The sequence below is a fragment of the Taudactylus pleione genome, unplaced genomic scaffold (genome assembly GCF_031769625.1).
Source record: "Taudactylus pleione unplaced genomic scaffold, aTauple2 ptg000471l, whole genome shotgun sequence".
NCBI lineage: Eukaryota > Metazoa > Chordata > Amphibia > Anura > Myobatrachidae > Taudactylus > Taudactylus pleione.
The window spans coordinates 5,030,203-5,052,959 of NW_028284873.1; the positions used below are offsets into that span (position 1 = coordinate 5,030,203).

At 46.2% G+C, this 22,757-nt stretch overlaps 1 protein-coding gene across 1 annotated transcript in view; it reads right to left on the minus strand.

Moving 5' to 3' along the window:
• Positions 1 to 648: 648 nt before the first annotated feature.
• ADAMTS10 (ADAM metallopeptidase with thrombospondin type 1 motif 10) overlaps positions 649 to 22,757 on the minus strand; it is a 175,987-nt gene continuing 153,878 nt past the window's right edge. Inside the window, exons 20-26 of the mRNA XM_088448917.1 lie at positions 15,131 to 15,297; positions 14,773 to 14,899; positions 14,556 to 14,685; positions 5,207 to 5,411; positions 2,178 to 2,354; positions 1,940 to 2,096; positions 649 to 1,661 (exon numbers count right to left, since the gene is read on the minus strand). Coding sequence (XP_088305043.1) covers positions 1,552 to 1,661; positions 1,940 to 2,096; positions 2,178 to 2,354; positions 5,207 to 5,411; positions 14,556 to 14,685; positions 14,773 to 14,899; positions 15,131 to 15,297 — 1,073 coding nt within the window. The 3' untranslated portion in view covers positions 649 to 1,551. The remainder of the gene's footprint in view (positions 1,662 to 1,939; positions 2,097 to 2,177; positions 2,355 to 5,206; positions 5,412 to 14,555; positions 14,686 to 14,772; positions 14,900 to 15,130; positions 15,298 to 22,757) is intronic.

The window sequence follows — 22,757 nt, forward strand, 5'->3', positions numbered from 1 at the left end:
TTTGCAACTAGGTCAGGGGATAGATTTACTAAAGATTCTAAAACAGACAAGTGGTGGTGTTGCCCATAGCAATCAATCAGATAATGTCTATCTTTCTCTAGGATGCAGTAGAGGGAAATACCGGCCGCATGGCCGACCAAAGCAGAGTTCCCGGCAGCGCCTGGCCGACCAAAGCAGAGTTCCCGGCAGCGGAAGCCCATCAGCGCTGGAAATCCCGATCGTAACCCTAACTTAACCCCCTAACCCTAACCCTTCTTAGGGGTACCTAACCCTAACTTCCCCCCCCAAGTGCCTAACCCTAATCACCCCACCGTCTAAGGGCCTTACCCTACCCCCCCTTCCCTGCTGCCTAAACCTAAGTCCCCCGGGGGGGTGCCTAACCCTAAGTCCCCCCCGGGGGTGCCTAACCCTCCCTCCCCCTAGCCTAACCCTAACCCTCCCGGGGGGGCGCCTAACTCTAAGTCCCCCCCGGGTGCCCTAAACCTAACCCTCCCCCCCTGCGGCTGTCCGCTCACGGCGCCCGGCATCCCTTAGATCGGGATGCCGGGCGCCGGTCTCCCGGCATCGGGGAAATGTCAGGCGTCTACATCTAGATGCCCGGCATTTTACCCTCACAGGGATATGACAGTCGGGAAGCCGGCTGCCGGTATTAAGGCAGCCGGCTTCCCGATTGTATACCCAGTAGAGAAATTACAGCAAGCTTTCCAGTGGTTCCTATGAGTGACACCTCCCCTTTTCATTTTTAGAAACTTTAGTAAATCTGCCCTTAAGTTTTTTTTGTTGCTGTTGTCTATAGAGACACCTGGGGTTATTTCCAGTTATTTGTAATCATTCCTTTAAAGTTTCCAGGGAAATTAGCATTAACATACATTGCAAGTATTCAATTTACATTAAGTTCTGCAGTCCATGATTGTTATGTCTCATGGTGAGACAACAACCTTTTGTTGGTGTTTGCAGAAACCAGAATGTTATACTGTCCTTCGCCACATCTGCTTCACCCAGTGGTTAATTTAGAATGTATCCCATAAAATAGAGATGCTCTCTAATTGTTCTTCTAGAAATAAAAATACATGTTTGTATTAAGCTATCAATAACCAAGGACACTTCCCCTTGCTTCTAGCAGTATGGGCCCTAGACAGTGAAGTGTTTATGGTGATGTTTATAGTGTGTATGTGCCCCAAGAATCAAGATATGTGAAATATATAATTTGGAAACGTGAGCAGAATTGACATAAGAAAGAGACATATTAGACATGGAAAGGATGGAGGATGAGTCAAAGATACCAGTGAAAAAAAAATAGGAAACAAAGTACTGTATATGGGCGTATAAATGGTTTTAGAGATCAGTAAGAGGGACAGGGAGAAAAGTAAATGTAGAACAATGAAGTCAGAGAATAACATCAGTGAAAACAGCAGAGCAACAGATGTTTACACACAAAGAGGAAGGTGACTAGAAAATGTTTTCCAGTGAGGAGAGCAAAGTCTGACAAAAATAAAAAGAGAAAAAAACATAAGAAAAAAAGATAAAACAATAGTTTTCGTTTGATTAGAGTCAATGGCCTTGACAGGTCCGGCAACACATTTGTCTGAAGTAGGGTCGGCTGCAGAACTTAAATTTGAGCACCAGGGGGCAGTAGGCCACTTTGTTGACATCCTTACATTCTGTAGAGAAAGTAAAAGGAAAGAATGTTAGAGGCAGGGAAGAACAAGTGAAAAGGGTCAATTTGTGCATGTAGGAAGGAGGAGAAAATGTGTATAGGAGGCAGGGGAGAGTGTCATGTTATGGGAGGGATATGGCACTGGGGCTCAAAAGCAGGGAAAATAATAACAGAGTGACAATGACAATGGGAGAAAGAAGGCCCCAAAACAGATTACAGTACCCCAGGGCAAAGAGCTGAAAAGGCATGTATGATTTCCTGGAGACATGAAGAGGCACTTACCATCTGGGCTGTCAGAAGGTTCAGCCTCACATTTGTTTTCACATTGCTGCATAGCAGAGGGGCGCAGGGACTCTATGCATTCCACTGATGGCTGCCCTGTGTGGCTTACACATTGCACAGAGCGTCTCTGCTGCCCAAGTCCACACTGAGCTGAACACTGAAAAAATAATTTTATAAATAATTATTGAAATAGGTAATTAGCATCTTGTAAAGGATATTATCAATTTGTGATCTGTACCTCAGCCCAATCACCTGTCACCCAGCGTGGTGGGGGACACCTCTGCATGGTACATCTCATGCTTGTTGCAGGCTTGTCATTAGCTTGGCATTGGGCAGGGGGTAAGGTGTTTTCATTGTCCCCTGCCTTGCAAAGGATAACTCTGTGTCTGTAGCCTGGTCCACAGCTTGGAGTGCACTGTAGGGAGAAAAATGTTTGTTTTTTTACATATAATTGACTTGCTCAATTTGTTCCTTTATTCATACTTAGGGCCGAGTTCAATTAGAAGCGAAAAGCCGTTTTCCACGAAAAAGTATCGCTGATTGCGGCTTTTTGCCAGGTCGAAACTTATCTCCATATTGAATTCCAGACGCTTTTTGCCTACGTGGAATGTCAATACAATGTAATAGGCGAAAAAGATTAGCTTCTTAATAGCAGGTGAAAAGAAGTGGAAATTTTTTATTATGGGGTGCAAAGGCGGGGAAACCTCTCAGGACCATTGGGACATCCCCCCAAAAGGACAATTGTGTCAAAAAATTCCCGGAAAAAACTTCAGAACACCCCAAAAAAGCTATTGAAACAACTTAAGTACCCCAAACAGTTTATTAGGGCTATTCGTGCACAACTACATTGATCCCGAATGTTAGTGCATCTTTCTGGGGTGTTCAGGCTGGTTTCCCTAATTCTGACAGCACTTTACGCCTGTTCTGATTTCGCCGCTTGCCGTTTTCACGATGGTTTGCAATTGAATACGGTGAATAGCGGGGATGTGTGTGATAAGTTTCCGCATCCAAAAGACGTAATGTCGGCGAAAAGTGCGGCAGGCAAAACTTTTCCGCAGGTGTGAAACTAATTGAATACCGCCCTCAGGAATTAATCTAAGTCTGCATATGAGGCAGCGAATGAAATCACATCATTTTTACCTATTATTCAAATAGATATACACATTTGTAGACTGGTATTTCACACTATATAAAGACAGCTGCCTGAGGTTCTGTTTGTTATTTGGGAATAGAGTAAGGTAGAGCAAGTAACTGTGTACCTGGACAAGCTATGTTACAATGCAAGGGGTGCAAATACATACATTTTTTTTAACATGTAGGGTAAATACTGGCTGCTCTTGCATGTAGCCCACAAATACTGGACAGCTTTATTGTTACACTGCAATTTAGATGTCAGTTTGGACTCACCAATCCCAAATCTAAATCTCTCTGCACATTTTAAATTTGCCCCACCTGCAGTGCTGCATAGTTTTACCAAAATGCAGTTACTTGTTATATCTTACACTATTCCCAACTCTGAATCAGGCCCTGAGACAGGTACTGTACCTGTACCTGCATTGCAATTTCAGCCACATCATCACTAACAGGTTCAAAAAATCATGCAAACTTCATAGTAAAACAGCAGTAGAATGAATGGGCATTTCTAAAGAGCTCAGTGACTTTCAATGTGGCCAACAAGTCAGTTCTTGAAATTGCAATCCTGCTAGGTGCTCCCCGTCCAACTTTAAATGATATTACTGTGAAATGAAGCAACAATATTCAGCCACACAGTGATTGACCACACAAGCTCACAGGATGAGACTGTGGAGTGCTGAAGTGTATAATGTGTAAAATCGTATGTCCTTGGATGCAACACTCACTACAGAGTTCTAAACTGCCTCTGATCGCAATATCAGCACAAGAGCTGTTTGTAAGGAGCTTCATAGATTGGGTTTCTGTGGCTAGGTAACCACACACAGATCACCATGTGCAATGCTATACATTTTCTGCAGTGATGGAAAGCACTCCACCATTGGACTCTGGAGGAGTGTAAATAGATTCCCTGGATTGGCTAATCACACTTCACCATCTGGAAGTCTAATAGATGAATCTGGGTGTGGCAGATGCCATGAGAACGCCCCCTCCCTGTATGTGTACTGCTGACTGTAAAGTTTAATGGAGTAGGAATAAAGAACTGGGGTTGTTTCTCATGATTTGGCCTGGGCGCCTTAGTTCAAGGGAAGGGAAATCTTAATGCTATAGCATACAATGACATTGTAGAGCAGTGGTTCACAACTCAGATTTTCAAGTACCCCCAACAAGTTATGTTTTCAGGATTTCTGCCTGTAGCAATGGGTGGGATAATTACAGACCCAACAAAATAGATTTACTCACCTGTGCATTATTAAAGCATTACTGGAAACATGAAATGTTGGGGTACTTGAGAACTGGAGTTGAGAACCTCTGGTTAAGTGAATTGAATGCTTCCAACTTTGTGGCAACATCTTGGGGAAGGCCCTGCCCTGTTTCAGCATGATAATGCCCCTGTGCACAAATCGAGGTCCATAAAACATGTTAGGCCGAGTTCACTCTGGATGAATCTGACTGACCTCCACAGAGCCCTGACCTATACCCCATGGAACACCATAGGGATGAAATATAACGCCTACAGTCAGACAGGGCCTTATTGCCCAGCCTTAGTACCCAACCTCATTAATGCTTTTGTGACTAAATGAATGCAAATCTCAGCAGATATGTCCCATATTCTGATGGAAAGCCTTCCCAGTAGAGTGGAGGCTGTTATAGCAGCAAAGGTGGCATCAACCTTTCTCTGCCTACTGGCTGCAAGTGCTATTCCTTTTCTGGACGTATTAAGGCACACCATCATTGCACTATCGGTCGCAATATAGAAGATTGCACCAGTTCTACAGCAGGTACAATTTTGGTCTGAATATGACCTCCTGTGTCAGTGCGACTGTGGCTTTTGTCGCTGTCAGTGACACAGCCGCACCTGGTCGTCCCACTGTTACCTTCCATGAACGGCCACTTAAAATCAATCTCTCTGCGTGCGACTTCCTTCTGTGTATTAGAGTGGTAGCCATCAGGACGCATACGCAGAGCAACTCGGGCAAATGCACAGTATGCCGCTTGTGTGCAATATTGCTAATGTGTGCACCTCTGAGTCCGGCCCTTTATTACAGTGTTGATGGTGGTGCAGCAGAAGTCCGATTGATACACTCTTAAAGCATACAGTAATTTTTGCATACTGCAAGAAACAGAGAAAATTACCTCTGACCAGTCCAGTGCCACCCACTCCGGTGGGCATGCTTTGGTGTTGCAGGGCTCCAGCATGGCAGGACGAGGTGGTGTACAGTTGTTATCATCCAAAGATTTATTCTCCCCTGTTGATAATTTGCGCTGGCAGATAACACTGCGTGTACGCACACCGGAGCTACAGCTTCTGCTGCACTCAGACCATGGACCTACTGACCACCTAATATAGATATAGTTTTTAGTATAGATGGAATACAATAAAAACATTGCTGTGTTTGTATTTACATACAATTTATAATTCAATATGTGGCTTTTACATTTATTAATAACTGTGCAGGCAATGTTTTTTTTTGTGTATAAGACACTTTGACCCATATGTAACAGCTGACGTGATACTTGAAACTTAGGGCCTGATTCAGACCCACTCGCGAGCGGCTGTCCGCTCGCAAGTGGGTCGATGGTGTGCACTGCGCATGAGCACTACGGAGGGAGCTCCGTCGTGCGCATGCGCGAGACGAGACGAGCGAAGGACTTTCCTTCGCTCGTTGTGTCTGATCAAAGGGGGCGTGCTGTCGATGTTGATTGACAGCACACCCCCTTTGGTGGGCGTGCCGGGGGCGTGCCTGCCAGACGGAGGCGTTCCCAAGGGAACGCCTACCGTCAGAAGCCGGCCCCACTGACATCACTAGTGATGTCAGTGGGAGTGATTTTGGCTCTGATAGAGCCAAAATCACTCCTGGCCTTGCGGTTGAAAAACTCAACCGCAGGCTTCTGTTCGCACAGGCGATGGTCGCGATGGTCAAGACCATCGCGACCATCATCCTGCACGCTCGTATAGGCTGTGGGTGGTGACCCACAACTATACGAGCGTCCAGGAGGACGCTCCATATTTATGGAGGTGGGCCCTGATTCAGAGCGAGCGCTCTGGTCAGAGCGTCCGGCTCTGAATCAGGCCCTTAGCCCATAGATTTAAGGTGGCAACCATTTGAAAGGCAAAACCAACTTAATTTTGCCCTTTAAATAATTGCTGCTTTAAATCGCCAAAATTCCACTTGTTCCTGCAATTCGCAGGCTATTAGATATGGGCCTTCAGTTCATTATTCTGTTATTGAAAATAAGGTAATGCAACTTTCACGTTAACTACTGTAATAACACTATCAAGCAACATTTTTTTACAAAATCTGTAGACTTTTTCTATGCTTTTACAGGGCATAATAATAGATACAGTACTTTTACACTACTGATGTAAATGCTACAATTTCTCCATTGGACACATTTTGAGATATATCTGGCTGAATATCGGTATGGTAATAGACTTTTTTAAACTATTACCCTGCGTAAATCTTATATATAAAATTCATTGGTCTGTTTGTTTATTTGTCTGACCGGTTATGCATTTGGACACCCCTGGATCCTGGACAGATTTTAGGGGGGGTTAGGGTCCCAGTCAGATCTCCCGTTGGTGTACGCTGGGCTGAACTGATCCAGGGACCCTGTTCTGGGCCTTCCACTGGATGGGTTTGGTAAAGCTTCACAGAGGGGTGGCAATTGGTCTGGGATTCCTTATTGAGTGGTTGGTGGAGTGCGCCAGGGGAGCACTCATGGTGAAGTGCGCCAGCGGAGCACTCATGGCAGAGTGCGCCGGGTAGAACTTTGACCCAGGGAGCCTTTTCGGACATGGAGAGCCTGTTCTGAGCCTTCCACTGGATGGATTTGGATGAAAACTTCACAAAGTGGTAACACTGGATGCCAGTATACACACTATTGGGGGTTGACGTCCTGGTCGGACCTCCAATTGGTGTACACTGGGCAGAACTTTGACCCAGGGAGCCTGTTCTGGGCCTTCCACTAGATGGATTTAGACAACATCACATAATAACACTTAATAACTTGAAGATACACTCCTGCACCAATTGGGATGAAACCAACATGAGGTGGTCCAGTTGGATCCTGGACAGATTTTAGGGGGTTTAGGGTTACAGTCGGACCTCCTGTTGGTGTACACAGGGCAGAACTGTGACCCGTGGAGTCTGTTCTGAGCCTTACACTAGATAGATTTGGATGAAAACTTCACAGTGTGGTAACATTGGATCCCAGAAGACATACTAGGGTGTTGAGGTCCTGGTCGGACCTCCCGTTGGTATACGCTGGGCAGAACTTTGACTGGGGAGCCTATTCTGGGCCTTCCACTGGCAGAGTGCGCCGGGTAGAACTTTGACCCAGGGAGCCTTTTCGGACATGGAGAGCCTGTTCTGAGCCTTCCACTGGATGGATTTGGATGAAAACTTCACAAAGTGGTAACACTGGATGCCAGTATACACACTATTGGGGGTTGAGGTCCTGGTCGGACCTATTCTGGGCCTTCCACTGGCAGAGTGCGCCGGGTAGAACTTTGACCCAGGGAGCCTTTTCGGACATGGAGAGCCTGTTCTGAGCCTTCCACTGGATGGATTTGGATGCGCTGGGATGGATTTGGTGTACGCTGGGCAGAACTTTGACTGGGGAGCCTATTCTGGGCCTTCCACTAGATTGATTTGGACAACATCACATCATAAAGCTTAATAACTTGAAGATTTAAACCCGGACAACGCCAGGTACTTCAACTAGTTCTGAATAGATTTATCCACCTCTAGGTTTATAGTTCACAATTGAGCTCCATAGAATTATAATTTAGATCTATCAAATGCTTGTCACGCACAATTCACTGTAACCCCTTATGCCATGTTGTCCCTGAAGAGGCATCTGAAGACTACAGATTTCACTGGGAATGGCTCTATAACAAAGAAATTAGAGCTTGCAGCATGAAATGGGCGGACCAAGGATGTTAAAAAGGAGGAGGAGTCAAAAATTGTGTTAAAGACTAGGAGGAGGGGTCAGGAGAAGTCCCTGGAGTAGGAATGGACATCGGAAGCCCGGCACTGAATGATTGACTAGCTTCTGACATCATATCCAGCATTGCATGGGCTACTAGCCATCACATCACAACCATTCAATGGTATAACCATTGATGATTTTGTTAAATCCTTCTTTCATACAATGACAGTAGGCACACACTCGGAAGATATTTGTGGTATAACTATTTATAATAAACTGTTCGGTTATCACAGCATATAGACATGACAAGTCCTAACATGAACAACTACATTACTTCACTATGTCACAACTAGAATGTTCCTGAAACAACAGGGTACTATTACTATATACAAACTGACAACACACCAACACATTACATAACTGTGCCACCTGCTGTCCCTCCAGTGTAATCACTGTAAAACACTTAAGCCTCTGGGCCTGATTCAGACCCGCTCGCAACCAATGGTAGCATTGGTTGTTGTCAGCTGACACTATCCTCCAATGGACAGCTACCTTAGGGTATTTAGCTGGTCTCTGGACAACAGGAAGTTGCCTGTACAACATTGTTACTTCCAGTGTATACTTGCTGTTACTGCGTTCCAGGTTCCATGCTCCTTTCTTCTCGTGATCTATTCCTAGTATCAACTCACAACATGTGTACTCAAAACACCATCTGAAAACTAACTACAAAGTGTCATTCTGTGCTAGTGCTGCGTCTGGGTCCACAGCGTGCATACTCAATACACCATCTGAGTACTAACTACAAAGTGTAATTCTGTGCTAGTGCGGCGTCTGGGTCCACAGCGGGCATACTCAATACATCATCTGAGTACTAACTCTGAAGTGTCATTCTCCTGTGCCATTGTTGCACCTGGGTCCACAGTGTGCATACTCAATATGCCATCTGAGAACTAACTTATAATTATCATTCTCCATTCTCCAGTTCTGCATCTACAGTATGTCACCTGAGTACTAACTCTCCGTGTCATCCTCCTGTGCCTCACCTGTGATTGTTTTCCTCCATTTCCCCCTTGTTCCGGATACCTGACCAAAGGGCCGCGACCTGCTTGCTGGGTGCAGCTTAAACCCAAATCCCAATTGGATGGGTCACTGGTGAACACCTCTCAGCAAATTAGACTCCGTGCCTTTGGTCAGGTCTCGCCAACATCTGGTACCTGTGGATAAGGAGGACATATATCCAGGCCCTTCGCCTCTGGTTCTTTCCCCAAAATGGGACCCCGACTTCCCACTCCTCAGTAGGAGATCTCCCTAGCTCAAATGTGACAATAGCATTACTTAAGTGTAGAGGTTAATACATGGTGGGCAAGGGTTTTCCCAAATCTCCCCCTGGTGTCCATGATCCCGGACATTACCCCCAGAAGACCCAGCAGTCGAGATTTGGGTGTAGGCACTGAAATACTTTAAGAAGGTGAGAATCCATTCACTCTGCTATGCAGAGCAGCAGGTGATAAGAAGACTTCCCAACCTTGTCCATCCCGCGGGACACTGCCTGAAAAGCAGAATGGTTGGAGATCTGATATTGTGAAGTCATAATTAAACACATGTCAGAGGAGAGGCTGGGAGTACAACTGACAAACAAGCATTTCTTCATAACAGGAAGAAATGTGCAATTTACTATGTTAATGTACTCAACACTTTTACTTATGACACAATTTCTGCGCTTGCCTGATTCTAACTGGTTATAGTTAAGAAGAAATCATCTCCTCAAATGTTTATTATTATTATTATTATTATTATTATCCTTTATTTATACGGCGCCTTACATAGTACATAAAACTAGTAAGTGAACAAGAAACAAGTAAATTACAGTACATTACAGTGCAGGACAAGGATATGACTAATATACATTGCTGCAATAGCTGCAATAGCGATTAAAGCACTCACAATAAGCAGCAGGGAGTTGGCAGTCACGTGTTAGGTGCCCTTATGGGGAGTAAGGAGTAGAAGGAAATGTAAAGAGAAGCACATTAGGGAAGAGGTCACTGCTCGAGAGAGCTTACATTCTAAAGGGGAGGGGCAGACAGACAGGTGTGACACAGAAGGGGAAGATAGGGAGGAAAGAGCATGAAGAGGTTTATGATGAGAGCTGGAAGTCCTTGATGAAGTAGTGGGTCTTGAGAGCCCGTTTGAAGATTTGTAGAGAGGTGGAGAGTCTGATAGGGAGATGGAGAGCATTCCAAAGGTAGGGAGTAGCACGGGCAAAATCTTGGATGCGGGAGTGGGAGGAAGTAATCAGTTGGCAAGAGAGGCAGCATGCATTTGTTGAGCGAAGTGGGTGGGCAGGTGTGTGAAGGGAGAGAAAGTCAGAAATGTATGTGGGAGAGGATTTGGTGAGGGCTTTGTAGTTGAGTGCAAGAACCTTGAATTGGCATCTGAAAGGGAAGGGGAGCCAGTGTAAGGCTTGAAGAAGAGGGGAAGCAGATGTAGAACGTCTGGAGAGGAAGATGAGCCGAGCAGCAGCATTGAGAACCGACTGTAGTGAGAGAGGTGAGAGACTGGGAGGCCAGCTAGGAGAAGGTTACAGTAGTCCAATATGGAGATGACCAGCGAGTGGATGAGGGTTTTAGTGGCATCCTGGGTGAGGAAGGGTCTAATCCTGGAGATATTTTTTAGGTGGAAACGGCAGGACTGCGAGAGGTGCTGAATGTATGGTTTAAAGGAGAAGGAGGGGTCTAGGATAACTCCAAGACAGCGCACTTTGGGGCTAGAGGAGATAGTTGTGCCATCAATAGATAATGAAATTGTGGGAAGTGAGGTAGTGGAAGAGGGTGGGAAGATGATCAGCTCAGTCTTAGACATGTTAAGTTTAAGAAAGCGCTGGGACATCCACGACACAGCGCTGGGACAGCAGAGACACAGCTGGAGATACGGGTGAGGATCGAGGGGGAGAGCGGTGAATTTGAGTATCATCAGCATAGAGATGATATTGGAGGTCAAAGGAGTTTATGAGTCACCTAAAGAGGACATATATAGGGAGAAAAGGAGAGGTCCAAGAACAGAGCCTTGGGGAACTCCAACTGTTAGTGGAAATGGGGGGGAAGAGGAGTCATGAGAGGAGATAGAGAAGGAACGCTCAGAGAGGTAGGAGGACAGCCAGGAGAGGGCACTGCCACGTAAAACAAGAGAGTGAAGGATTTGCAGGAGGAGAGGGTGATCTACAGTGTCAAATGCAGCAGAGATGTCAAGGAGAATGAGCAGAGAGTAGTGGCCCTTGGATTTGGCAGCATTGAGGTCATTGCTGACTTTCGTGAGGGCAGTTTCAGTGGAGTGGAGAGAACGGAAGCCAGATTGAAATGAGTCAAGGAGGGAGTGGGAGGAAATAAAGGTGGTAAGGCGGTTGTAAACAATATGCTCAAGGAGTTTGGAAGCAAAAGGGAGAAGAGAGATGGGTCGGTAGTTGGAGAGTATGTTAGGATAAAGGGTAGCTTTTTTTAAGAATGGGGGAGACAAGGGCATATTTGAATGCAGAAGGGACAGTGCCAGATGATAGGGAGAGATTAAGGAGGTGAGCAAGATGGAAACAGGCAGAAGGAGACAGGTAGGAGAGGAGACGAGAAGGGATTGGGTCAAGAGGGGAGTTGGAAGGAGGGGAGGACCGGATGAGGGCCATAACTTCCTCTCCAGAAACAGGGGAGAAGGATGTCAGAGTTGGTGAGACAGAAGGGGAGGGGTGGTCAGGGAAAGGAGGGGCAGGAGTGCTGAGGGTCTGATGGCATATGATGTCCTCACAAAAGTAGTAAATTTTAGATGTTAAGTAGGTGGCAAAGTCAAGGGCAGAGAGCGAGGAGGGGAGGCGAGGAGGGGAAGGGCAAAAGAGGGAGTTGAAAGTGGCAAAGAGACGCCGGGGGTTTGAGGACTGGGTGGAGATGAGGTTCTTGAAATATGTTTGTTTGGAGAGGGACAGGGCAGCACTGTAGGATGAGAGAATAAATTTGAAATGGAGGAAGTCAGCCTTAGAGCGTGATTTTCTCCACTGACACTCGGCAATTCTTGAACACTTTTGCACTATTGCATGATAAAATGTCTTCATCTGTCACCGGTAGTGCTGTTTTCAGCACTGTAATTGAATGGGGCTCATTGCTGCATGGACATCTTCTACAGCAACTCTAGTGGGGGAATTCAGTTAGGCGACTTGTATAGCTTCGGGTTTCAATTAATCTTAATATTCCCCACATGGTTAACCATGATTTAATGCACTCTAACTAGAGATGTGCGCCGGACCATTTTGCTGGATTTGGATTTGGCTCTGATTCGTTGTCCGGCTTTGGATTTGCAAAACCGCCATGACTGGTTTATGATTTGGATTTCAATTTTTTTAAAAAATTTACAAAAAAGCTAAAATCACATAATTTGGGCTTTGTTTGTTCCTAGAGTATTATTAACCTCAATAACATTAATTTCCAGTCATTTACAGTCAATTTAGACCATCTCACAGCTCACAAAATTGTTTTCACCATTATTGGCCAAAGGCTGCAATGAGCTGGCTGGTTACTAAGCGACAGAGCAGCGGCACATAGACCGCAGTTTAAAGCGCATCAATGAAACATTACCACACAGCAGTGGCAGAAATGAAAGGTAGAGCAAGATGGAATTGTCCTTTGGCCCTCCCATCTACCCAGTGGGGTATGGTCAGCAGAGTCACGGTACTTGTTTACACAGTGGGCTATGGCCCAAGGGGTCATAGTGCTTGTATACACAGTGGGGTACAGCCCAAGGAGTCACAGTGGTTGCATACACAGTTGGCTATGGCCCAAGGAGTCACAGTGCTTGCATACACAGTGGGGTATGGCCAACAGAGTCACAGTACTTGTATACACAGTGGGCTACAGCCCAAGGAGTCACAGTGCTTGTACACACAGTGGGGTACAGCCAATAGAGTCACAGTAATTGTATATATAGTGGGCTATGAACCAAGGAGTCACGGTGCTTGTATACACAGTAGGGTACAGTTCCAAAAAAAAAAAGTTTTTTATTTTACTTTTTACATTTTTTATTAAAAATATTATTTTACTTTTTTTTTACAATGGAGCAGATGGGCATGAGTATAGCGCAGCATACATCAGCGTGCTGTGTGCCCCCTTACACAGTCACTTTAACAACACTGTCACTTGTGAGTCTGGACACAGCCACTTCAATCAGCAGAGTATAGCGCAGCATACATCAGGGTGCAGTGTGCCCCCTATACACAGTCACTTTACCAGCACAGCCACTTGTGAGTCTGGACACAGCCACTTTAATCAGCAGAGTATAGCGCAGCATACATCAGCGTGCAATGTGCTCCCTACAGTCACTTTATCAGCAAAGCCACTTGTGAATCTGGACACAGCCACTTTAATCAGCAGAGTATAGCGCAGCATACATCAGTGTGCAGTGTTGCCCCTATACACAGTCACTTTTACCAGCAAAGCCAATTGTGAGTCTGGACACAGCCACTTTAATCAGCAGTGTATAGCGCAGCATACATCAGCGTGCAATGTGCCCCCTACAGTCACTTTACCAGCACAGCCACCTGTGAGTCTGGACACAGCCACTTTAATGAGCAGAGCAGTGCACAGCGTGCGAGTGAAATGGCGGCGAGTCCCGTTCGGGTGGACTTAGATTCCCGGTGTTCAGAGCAGTTCGGATTCCACAGAATCCGAACTGCTCATCTCTAACTCTAACCCATAGATTCCGCTTAAAGTACTGGAACCTATGGATTTCCCCACACATTAAAATGCAGAGTCCGCATTTTAAAGCAGATTTTTCCTCGCAGCTCCTGAGGCTGTGAGTAAAAATCCACCTTCTAGGACTTAGCGTGCACGGTTTCCACAGTTCATTGAATCGGGTAGCGCGTTTAATCAGTTACGGGATAATCCCTGCAATTAATTGAATCTCCCATAGAAGTAATGCAGGATATGGCTATAGTTGTTTTCAGCTGTTTTGTTCTTTGAAAAGTAAAGTCTACTATATACTGTATATTATATAGATCAACTGCTGTTGTAACTGCAAATTTACAGAATGTACAATTGTCTGCGTATGTGCAGCGAGTGGCCGGGCTATGCTGACCTGAGCCATCTTAGCATAATCGCTGTATTCTTTCCCTGGCAGAACACTTTGCACTTGCTTCCATAAATGGTGTAAATGCGTGGTCTGGCATCAGAATGCAATGTTAGCAAGTATGGCTTAATATGGACAATACATAATATAATGGCATACAGAATACTGTATATGGAAAAACATGAAAACATTTAAATGGATCTGCTTCAAATGTAAGAGCAGGCAAACCTTTCATAGTCTGGTTTTCACTGAGTTTCCAAACCACAATGATCATGAAATACGGATGTACAGATGGACAACAAACTTGGGCAACAGAGGAAAGCATTTGTCTATGTATAGACCCTTAAATATATTACTCATATATAAATCATACTTTATAAAACCAAATTCCCAGTGTCCAGCACCTGTACACAGACAATATGCAGTACAGGGGATACTTCCTGGACTGACTCACTCAGGGGGGCAAGGCTCAGTGTTACATGGACGCTGCTTCTCCTGAATCTTCTGCCGTGTATCACACATGTCATCAGAGACTATAGACCCATCCGCTAGCTTCTTACAGATGACCTGCTGCAACTGCACTCCTGCAGAGATAGTAAACCTGTGTTGTCTGGGGTGTTGTTACAGTGTTTATCAATTCTTCTCTACTACAAACCAGTTCTTTAGCTTACCTCCAGCACATAGAGCAGAGCACTTGGTCCACGTGGTGAGATGCCAATTGTATCCACCCTGTGTGTCTCTGTTGATTAGGGCATTGAACTTGTAGCGAATGCCAGACAGCTCCTCTCTCACCATAACCTGCAAGAATTAGCGCAAATATTTATCTCATATGAATGTGGAACCATGATGAGCAAGATATAAAATGGGCATGCAATTGATTGACAGCGATTAATAGTCCCATGTGGGTCTCAGATTTATGTTTAAACATATGGGGGTACTGGTATTCACAATTCCCAAAGCAACAAAACAAATGAAGGGTTACAAACATATTCTTAAATGTGTAAACTGATTAAAATGTTATGTACTTACCATAACAACTATTGTTACATTAGTAGGCCCTAAAGCCTCCAGTGACTCTGGCTCATCCTGCGGTCTTCTGTAGTGAAAAGTGGTCCCACCAGCATCAAATCTCTTTGGTGCATCTGGGGGTAACCTGCCATTAATAAAGTATTCACCCCCTTCTTCTGCTTTCAGGGCTAGAAAAAATATCTTAATTATCTTTTTGTTTATATTTAATAACATTTTTCCAATTGCTAAATAATATATTTGAAATAGCAAATGTATGTATTCTAATTATTTTATAAGACTGAATGGATTTTTTTCTAATTGCATAGGGGCACATTGGAAAATATGCAATGTTTCATTTTGTGATAACGTGCCCATTTGTTTGCCTCTTAGATGGGTGCATACTCACACTCTTTTGAGCTGTATTCGTAAAAACCCTTTATGTGACCTTTGCCAAGCTTTGTGGGTCCTCATTGAAATGCACAGTAATTACATTACTTTAAGAACAACCCATCATTCACTTAAACTTTCATTTTCTCCAAAATACTGCTCAGTCAAGCCTGATTTATGCCTTAAATTAATACCGAGAAAACCATGTACTATATTGCTGGAATTAATATTACTTATTTTTTTATTTATAGTGTGCCAGAAATGTTCAGCAGCGCCGTACAGAGGGCCTGATTCAGACCCAGTCGCAAGCGCTGAGCGCTCGCAACCGGGTCGATGGTGGCCCACAGCGCATGCGCACGACGGTGCCGGCTCCGTTGTGCGCATGCGCGAGACCCGGCTAGTGACGGGCAATCCGTCACTCCGGGTCTCGCACCAAAGGAGGCGAACTGTCGATGTTGAGTGACAGCTCGCCCCCTTTGGTGGACAGGCCGGGGGAGGTGGCTGCCCAAACGGGAACGCTTGCCGTTTAGGGGTGGCCCCACTGACATCACGAGTGATGTCAGTGGAGAGCTTTCGGCTCTGTTAGAGCCGAAAGCTCTCTAGGGCTTGCGATGAACGAGACCCTACCACAAGGGTCTCGTCGCAAGCCCGATGGCCGCGATGGTCTTGACTATTGCGACCATCATTATGGCCGCTCGCAATAGCTGTGGGTGGTCACCCACAGCTATGCGAGTGGCCAAGAGGCCGCTCCAAAGAAAAAAAGCCCGGCCCTGATTCAGAGCGAGCGCTCTGAATCAGGCCCAGAGGGCAAAACAATAAGACAATACAGGGTAAAACAGTATAGTACAAATAGCACTGTGGCTATAATTGTGCTTACCTATGTACGGTAAGTAATCAAAAAAGGCAAAATATAGGCCTAGGGCCAATGTTCATTAACTCTGAGAACATGAGAAATAGACCCTGATCATTAACCAGGAGTTTCTGCAATAAATGCCACTCCACTATAGGTTGAGTTTCACACATCCAAATATTCCGAAATACAGAATTTTTTAAGCATGATTGAGATAGTGACACCTTTCCTTTTTGATGGTTCAATGTACACAAACTTTGTTTAAGGCACAAAAATATTGAAAATATTGTATAAAATTACCTTCAGGCTCTGGACCTGATTCAGACCCGCTCGCTAGATGCGATCGCTCGCACCCAGCGTATGCAAATTCGGCTAAGTGACGGCATGGCAGGCGTTCACTCGAAAGGCATAAGCACGCCCACTTTGATTTGGCGAGCGATCACTTTGTGTCTATAGATGCTGTGATAAGATCATTGGTAAAGTGGTCTGTAGCAGGTACATTTGTCCCAGATTCCTGTCTTATGTATTTTAAACCCCCAGGAGAAAGTCTGCAGTGTAGCAGGCTTGAGTTTTGGCTTTTTGAAAAGCCGGTTTTGGACCTGGGGGTTGTGGGTGAGAGGAGAGGGAGGGCTCCACCCACGGCCACTCCAGGTTTTGGTTCTCGCAGCCTGGTAACAGGTTTGTTAGGGTTTCCACCTGAGAGTGGCCAATATAAGCCTAGTGTGTTTAGGGCTGAGTGTCTCACCTGGGAGAACAGACAGGGAGTTTGCTCAGAGACACTTGAAAACCTATCCGTGAGTGTTGTGCTGTGCTTTGTTGCTGGTGAGGGCATTTGGCCCTGCCAGGTTCTGGTAGTGAGGGAACTACCTGTGAAGTTAGTGCCCCGACAGGGCTAGGATTTTTGTTTATGTTTTCTTTATTTTGTTTCTGACATTGTACAATAAAGACTGGCGCCGACCAGCTTGTACTTGCATCCAGTCTGGCGTACTATTTCCCATCTGCTGTGTGTGAAAGGAAGGAGTCCTCTACCCAGGAGAGGGACCCCTTAACCTAACTGTGTCACAATATGGTGGAGAATGCGGGCAACCACACACACTGAAGTTGCAGCAAGAGGAAAACTTTCCGTTTAAAAATTAAAGGGATAGACACCCAATTTGTGAGTGTAGAAATAACACTGTGTCCTTGGAGTCCCATAGAGGAGGTGTCAGGCAATGCTCAGAGAGGCAAGGTTCAGCTTCCAACCTACACCCCAGGACAAAATGGAGGACATTATTAAGGCCTTGCTCCAAGCTACAGCAGCTCAGCAGGAGACAAACAAACTTCAGCAGGAGACGAACAAACTTCAGCAGGAATCTACCTGGGCTCAGCAGGAATCCACCAGGGTGCAACTGTTGGCCTTGGAGACAGCCCAGAGGCAACAACAGGTCGCCATCGAGGAAACCCGCCAGGCCTTAGCGGAAAACAGCCAGGCCATAAAAGAGGTGGTACAGCACCTGGTCGCCCGGCCCAGAGATGCTGCTACTGGTCCTCCCACCACCACTCACTCCGTACGAGCCAGCCACTTCCTCCAAAAGATGACTTCGGGCGATGATGTGGAGTCCTATCTCGCCGCATTTGAAAGAACAGCCGAAAGGGAGAGTTGGCCCAAGGAGCAGTGGGCAAGTCAAGGCCTATTTCGACTTATGCCTGGCTGATGCCAAGGACTATAAAAAACTAAAACAGGAGATCCTAACTCGCTTGGGAGTCACCACCTTTGTTCGTGCCCAACGGGTCCACCGCTGGGACTTCCATATGGACAAGCCTCCACGTTCGCAGATGCATGACCTCGTCCATCTGTCCTCAAAATGGCTACAGCCCGAGACGCTGACGGGACCACAGATCGTGGAAAGGGTCGTGATGGACCGGTACCTGCGATCGTTACCTGCGACTCTGCGCAAGTGGGTGAGCCATGCAGACCCTAAGTCCGCGGACCAGTTGGTCGAGCTGGTGGAGAGGTACGTGGCGGCTGAGGAGCTGATGAGTATGCCCCACCGAGCCCCGATGGCGCACCGGCGAACTCCCACAGACACTGGTAAGACTGTTCCAGGGGAGAAGGGTGCTGGGCGGTGGAATGTACCTAAGACTGAGGGTGTAGAACCTGGAGACAGGCCTGCCAGGCCAGGAAGGTTCTTGCCCCGTAAACGACTAGACATTAATATGACTCAGTGTTTCCGATGTGGTGGCTTCGGCCATATTGCCGCTAATTGTTCACTTACAACTGAACCTATGCAATGTGATACTGCTCATGTCTACCGCAGGGGGTCTTTCATTGCACAGACAGCCTGTACGGCTGACCGGCAGGCTGAGACTGATAAGCACATGTGTGTACTCACTGTAGATGGCAACCGAGTAGAGGCACTTTTAGACTCTGGTAGCTTGGTGACACTTATAAAAGCTGAGCTGGTGAACCCCTTGAGGCATACAGGGAAAACTGTTGGTGTGACCTGCATACATGGGGATACTCGATATTATGTTACGGCCGAGGTGAACATCGAGACACCATGTGGCTCTGCCATAGTTTCTGTGGGTTTGGTGCATGGTCTGATGTACGATGCAATATTGGGGAGAGACTTTGCTCACTTCTGGAAGTTGTGGGAAAGGCGTTTTGTTCCAGAGGTGAACAACCCCGATCCATTTGAGAAGGTTGTCGATGTAGTGGAGGAGGGAGTTTCTTCTGAGTCAGAGTTATTCCCTTTTTCTACTATGGTTGGCGAACTAGAGAATGCGGAACGTGACGGTGGCCCGCCAACTGATGTCCCTCCCATTGAGGTGGGAAGTGTTGTTGGGCCAGGTGATCGTCTGCCTGATTTAGAGGTCAGAAGAGAGGTCTTTGCCGTGGAGCAGTTGAATGACCCTACTTTGGTAAAAGCCAGGGAGAATGTAAAAGTAGTTGATGGTAAACCCGTAGACCCTGATAGTCCTTTGTCCTATCCCCACATGGCAATGTGTCAGGATTTGTTATATCAGGTGACTAAGAAGGGGGAAGATATTGTGGAACAACTAATAGTTCCCAAAGCCTACAGAAGAACAGTGTTGGATCTGGCCCATGGTCATATAACGGCAGGCCATCTAGGGGTAGAGAAAACCACTGAGCGAATAATGCAGAGGTTTTTCTGGCCCGGGCTTCATAAAGAGGTGTCTGACTTTTGCGCATCCTGCCCTGAGTGTCAGTATCATGCTCCCAGGCCACATTTTAAGGGTCCCCTAGTTCCATTGCCTATTATAGAGGTGCCGTTTGAAAGAATAGCGATGGATTTGGTTGGACCCTTAATGAAGTCTGCCAGGGGACACCAGTATATTCTGGTCATAATGGATTACGCTACCAGGTACCCGGAAGCGATCCCGTTGCGCAATATGTCAACCAAGACCATTGCCAGAGAGCTAGTTCATGTCTTTAGCAGGCTGGGTATACCCAAGGAGATACTAACTGACCAGGGTGCACCGTTTATGTCAAAAGTCATGAAAGAGTTATGTCGCCTGTTCAAAATTGAACAGTTAAGAACTTCGGTTTATCACCCCCAAACCTATGGGCTGGTCGAGAGGTTTAACAAGACGTTAAAACACATGCTTAGGAAAGTGGTCAACAAGGATGGTAGGGATTGGGATTACTTATTGCCGTATTTATTGTTGGCCATAAGAGAAGTTCCCCAGTCCTCCACCGAGTTTTCACCCTTCGACTTGTTGTATGGGAGACACCCAAGGGGGTTACTAGACATTGCCAAAGAGACATGGGAGGGGCAGTCTAGTCCTTACAAAACGGTGATTGAGTATGTTTCTCAAATGCAGGAGAGAATTGCTGCGGTAGTGCCGATAGTGAGAGAGCACCTGGAACAGGCTCAACAGGCACAGCAGAGGGTATACAACCGCAATGCTCGGTCACGTAGCTTTGCTCCTGGGGACAGAGTGTTAGTATTGGTTCCCACTGTGGAAAATAAACTTTTGGCTAAATGGAAGGGCCCTTTGAAATCTTATAAAGAGTGGGGCAGGTCAATTACAAAGTTTACCAGCCGGGGAAAAGAAAGCCGGAACAGATATACCATATAAATCTGTTAAAGCTCTGGAAAGATAGAACGGCACTGTCGGCCATCCGAGCCCCTCCAGTAAATCCAGGGCTCTTAGTTCCCGAAGTGACAGTGGCAAAAACCCTGTCCGCAATTCAACAACAAGAGGTCAAGGAGTTTCTGATCAGAAATAGGGTGCTGTTCTCTGACGTACCTGGGAAAACCTCGGTCATTAAACATGACATCATCACTGACCATGCCCCTTTGAAGTGGATGTCCGAAAATAAGGACAGTAATGCGAGAATTATGAGATGGTTCTTGGCGTTACAAACTTTAAAATTTTCAGTGGAACACAGGCCAGGAAGCCAGCTGGCCAATGCTGACGCGTTGTCACGCGTTCATTGTTTGGGGGCTTCAGTTGTTCCGCCCCACAGGTCGAAACAAAAGGGGGGGATATGTGATAGGATCATTGGTAAAGTGGTCTGTGGCAGGTACATTTGTCCCAGATTCCTGTCTTATGTGTTTTAAACCCCCAGGAGAAAGTCTGCAGTGTAGCAGGCTTGAGTTTCGGCTTTTTGAAAAGCCGGTTTGGGACCTGGGGGTTGTGGGTGAGAGGAGAGGGAGGGCTCCACCCACGGCCACTCCAGGTTTTGGTTCTCGCAGCCTGGTAACAGGTTTGTTAGGGTTTCCACCTGAGAGTGGCCAATATAAGCCTAGTGAGTTTAGGGCTGAGTGTCTCACCTGGGAGAACAGACAGGGAGTTTGCTCAGAGACACTTGAAAACCTATCCGTGAGTGTTGTGCTGTGCTTTGTTGCTGGTGAGGGCATTAGGCCCTGCCAGGTTCTGGTAGTGAGGGAACTACCTGTGAAGTTAGTGCCCCGACAGGTCTAGGATTTTTGTTTATGTTTTCTTTATGTTGTTGCTGACATTGTACAATAAAGACTGGCGCCGACCAGCTTGTACTTGCATCCAGTCTGGCATACTGTTTTGCTGTGTGTGAAAGGAAGGAGTCCTCTACCCAGGAGAGGGACCCCCTAACCTAACTGTGTCACAATACCCTTTACCTTATGTAGAGATGCCCACTAGCCCACTAGCGCACATCATCTCCAAGAAGTGTATTAAAACATTGGTACTAAAATTGTAGTATGTTTTTTTTAAATTACATGGAATTAGAGTGATATACTGACCTCACCATGCACAGATTTAATTAGCACCTTCTGCTGAGGGTGGAGGGCTGTTTGCTAGGGGGTGGGGGTAAATCAGGATGCACATGTTTGTAGATTTATATATTCAGTTCAGTGTAGGCTGCTAGACCGTTTAGATGCTGAAGTGTTTAGATCTTAAGTGTACTGAGCATTTAAAATCAAAATTAGCGTTATACCAGCGTTAAACCAAAGGAAACCAAACTACAAGCCAGCAATAACACGGATGGACTACACTCAAGCTATTCAGTGAGTCAACATAAACATCAAACTACCTCCTGCAGTCTGCATAACCTGCACTCTTTACACTGACCTCCCTGGTTTGGACACTGCAAAACTTTTCTCCTTAGCTGCAGCTTCAAGCATTGTAATTTCTGTTTCTGAAACACATCTGAATGCACATCCCAAACAATGTCATTTGCCTTATATACGCATGATTGCCCTGTCTAAATGTACTTCTTACCAGTGTATTATTTACTATTCTCCATTTAACTTTTATTTCTCCTACACTACTTACCTACTCTCTGCCACTACCTCACTGCCATAATACACTGCCTAATTGACTACCTCCCCTCTAATAGCTGCATCCCCTGCTGTGCTTCCCTGCCAACAATACCTCCTATTAGCTTACCTGTCATCCTTTGCTCTCCCTCAACCCTGTGTCAGCCACCATGCCTCCTCGCCCCTGCCCCATACCAACCATCTCAACCGGCTTACACCTTCCCCTTAGATCTAGCCCTCGCCCCCTCACACACAACCCAGACAATCTTATCCACATATCCCCCGTCCCCTCCCTCCCATTTTCCTGTGCCCTCTGGAATACCAGATCTGTCTGCAATAAACTGCCCGCTATCCACGACCTCTTTATTTCCCACTCTTTAAATCTTCTCGCTATCACTGAAACCTGGCTCTCCTCCTCTGACACTGCCTCCTCTGCTGCGCTCTCCTATGGGGGCCTCTCCTTCACTCACTCTGTCAGACCTGACAACCGCCAAGGTGGCGGAGTTGGCATCCTCTTATCCCCCAACTGTACCTTTCGCATTATCCCACCTGAGCCCTCCCTTTCTTTCTCCACCTTTGAGGTCCACTCTATCTGTCTCTTCTACCCCATTCATCTCCGTGTTGCAGTCATCTACCGTCCTCCACCCAATTCCTTGACAACTTTGCC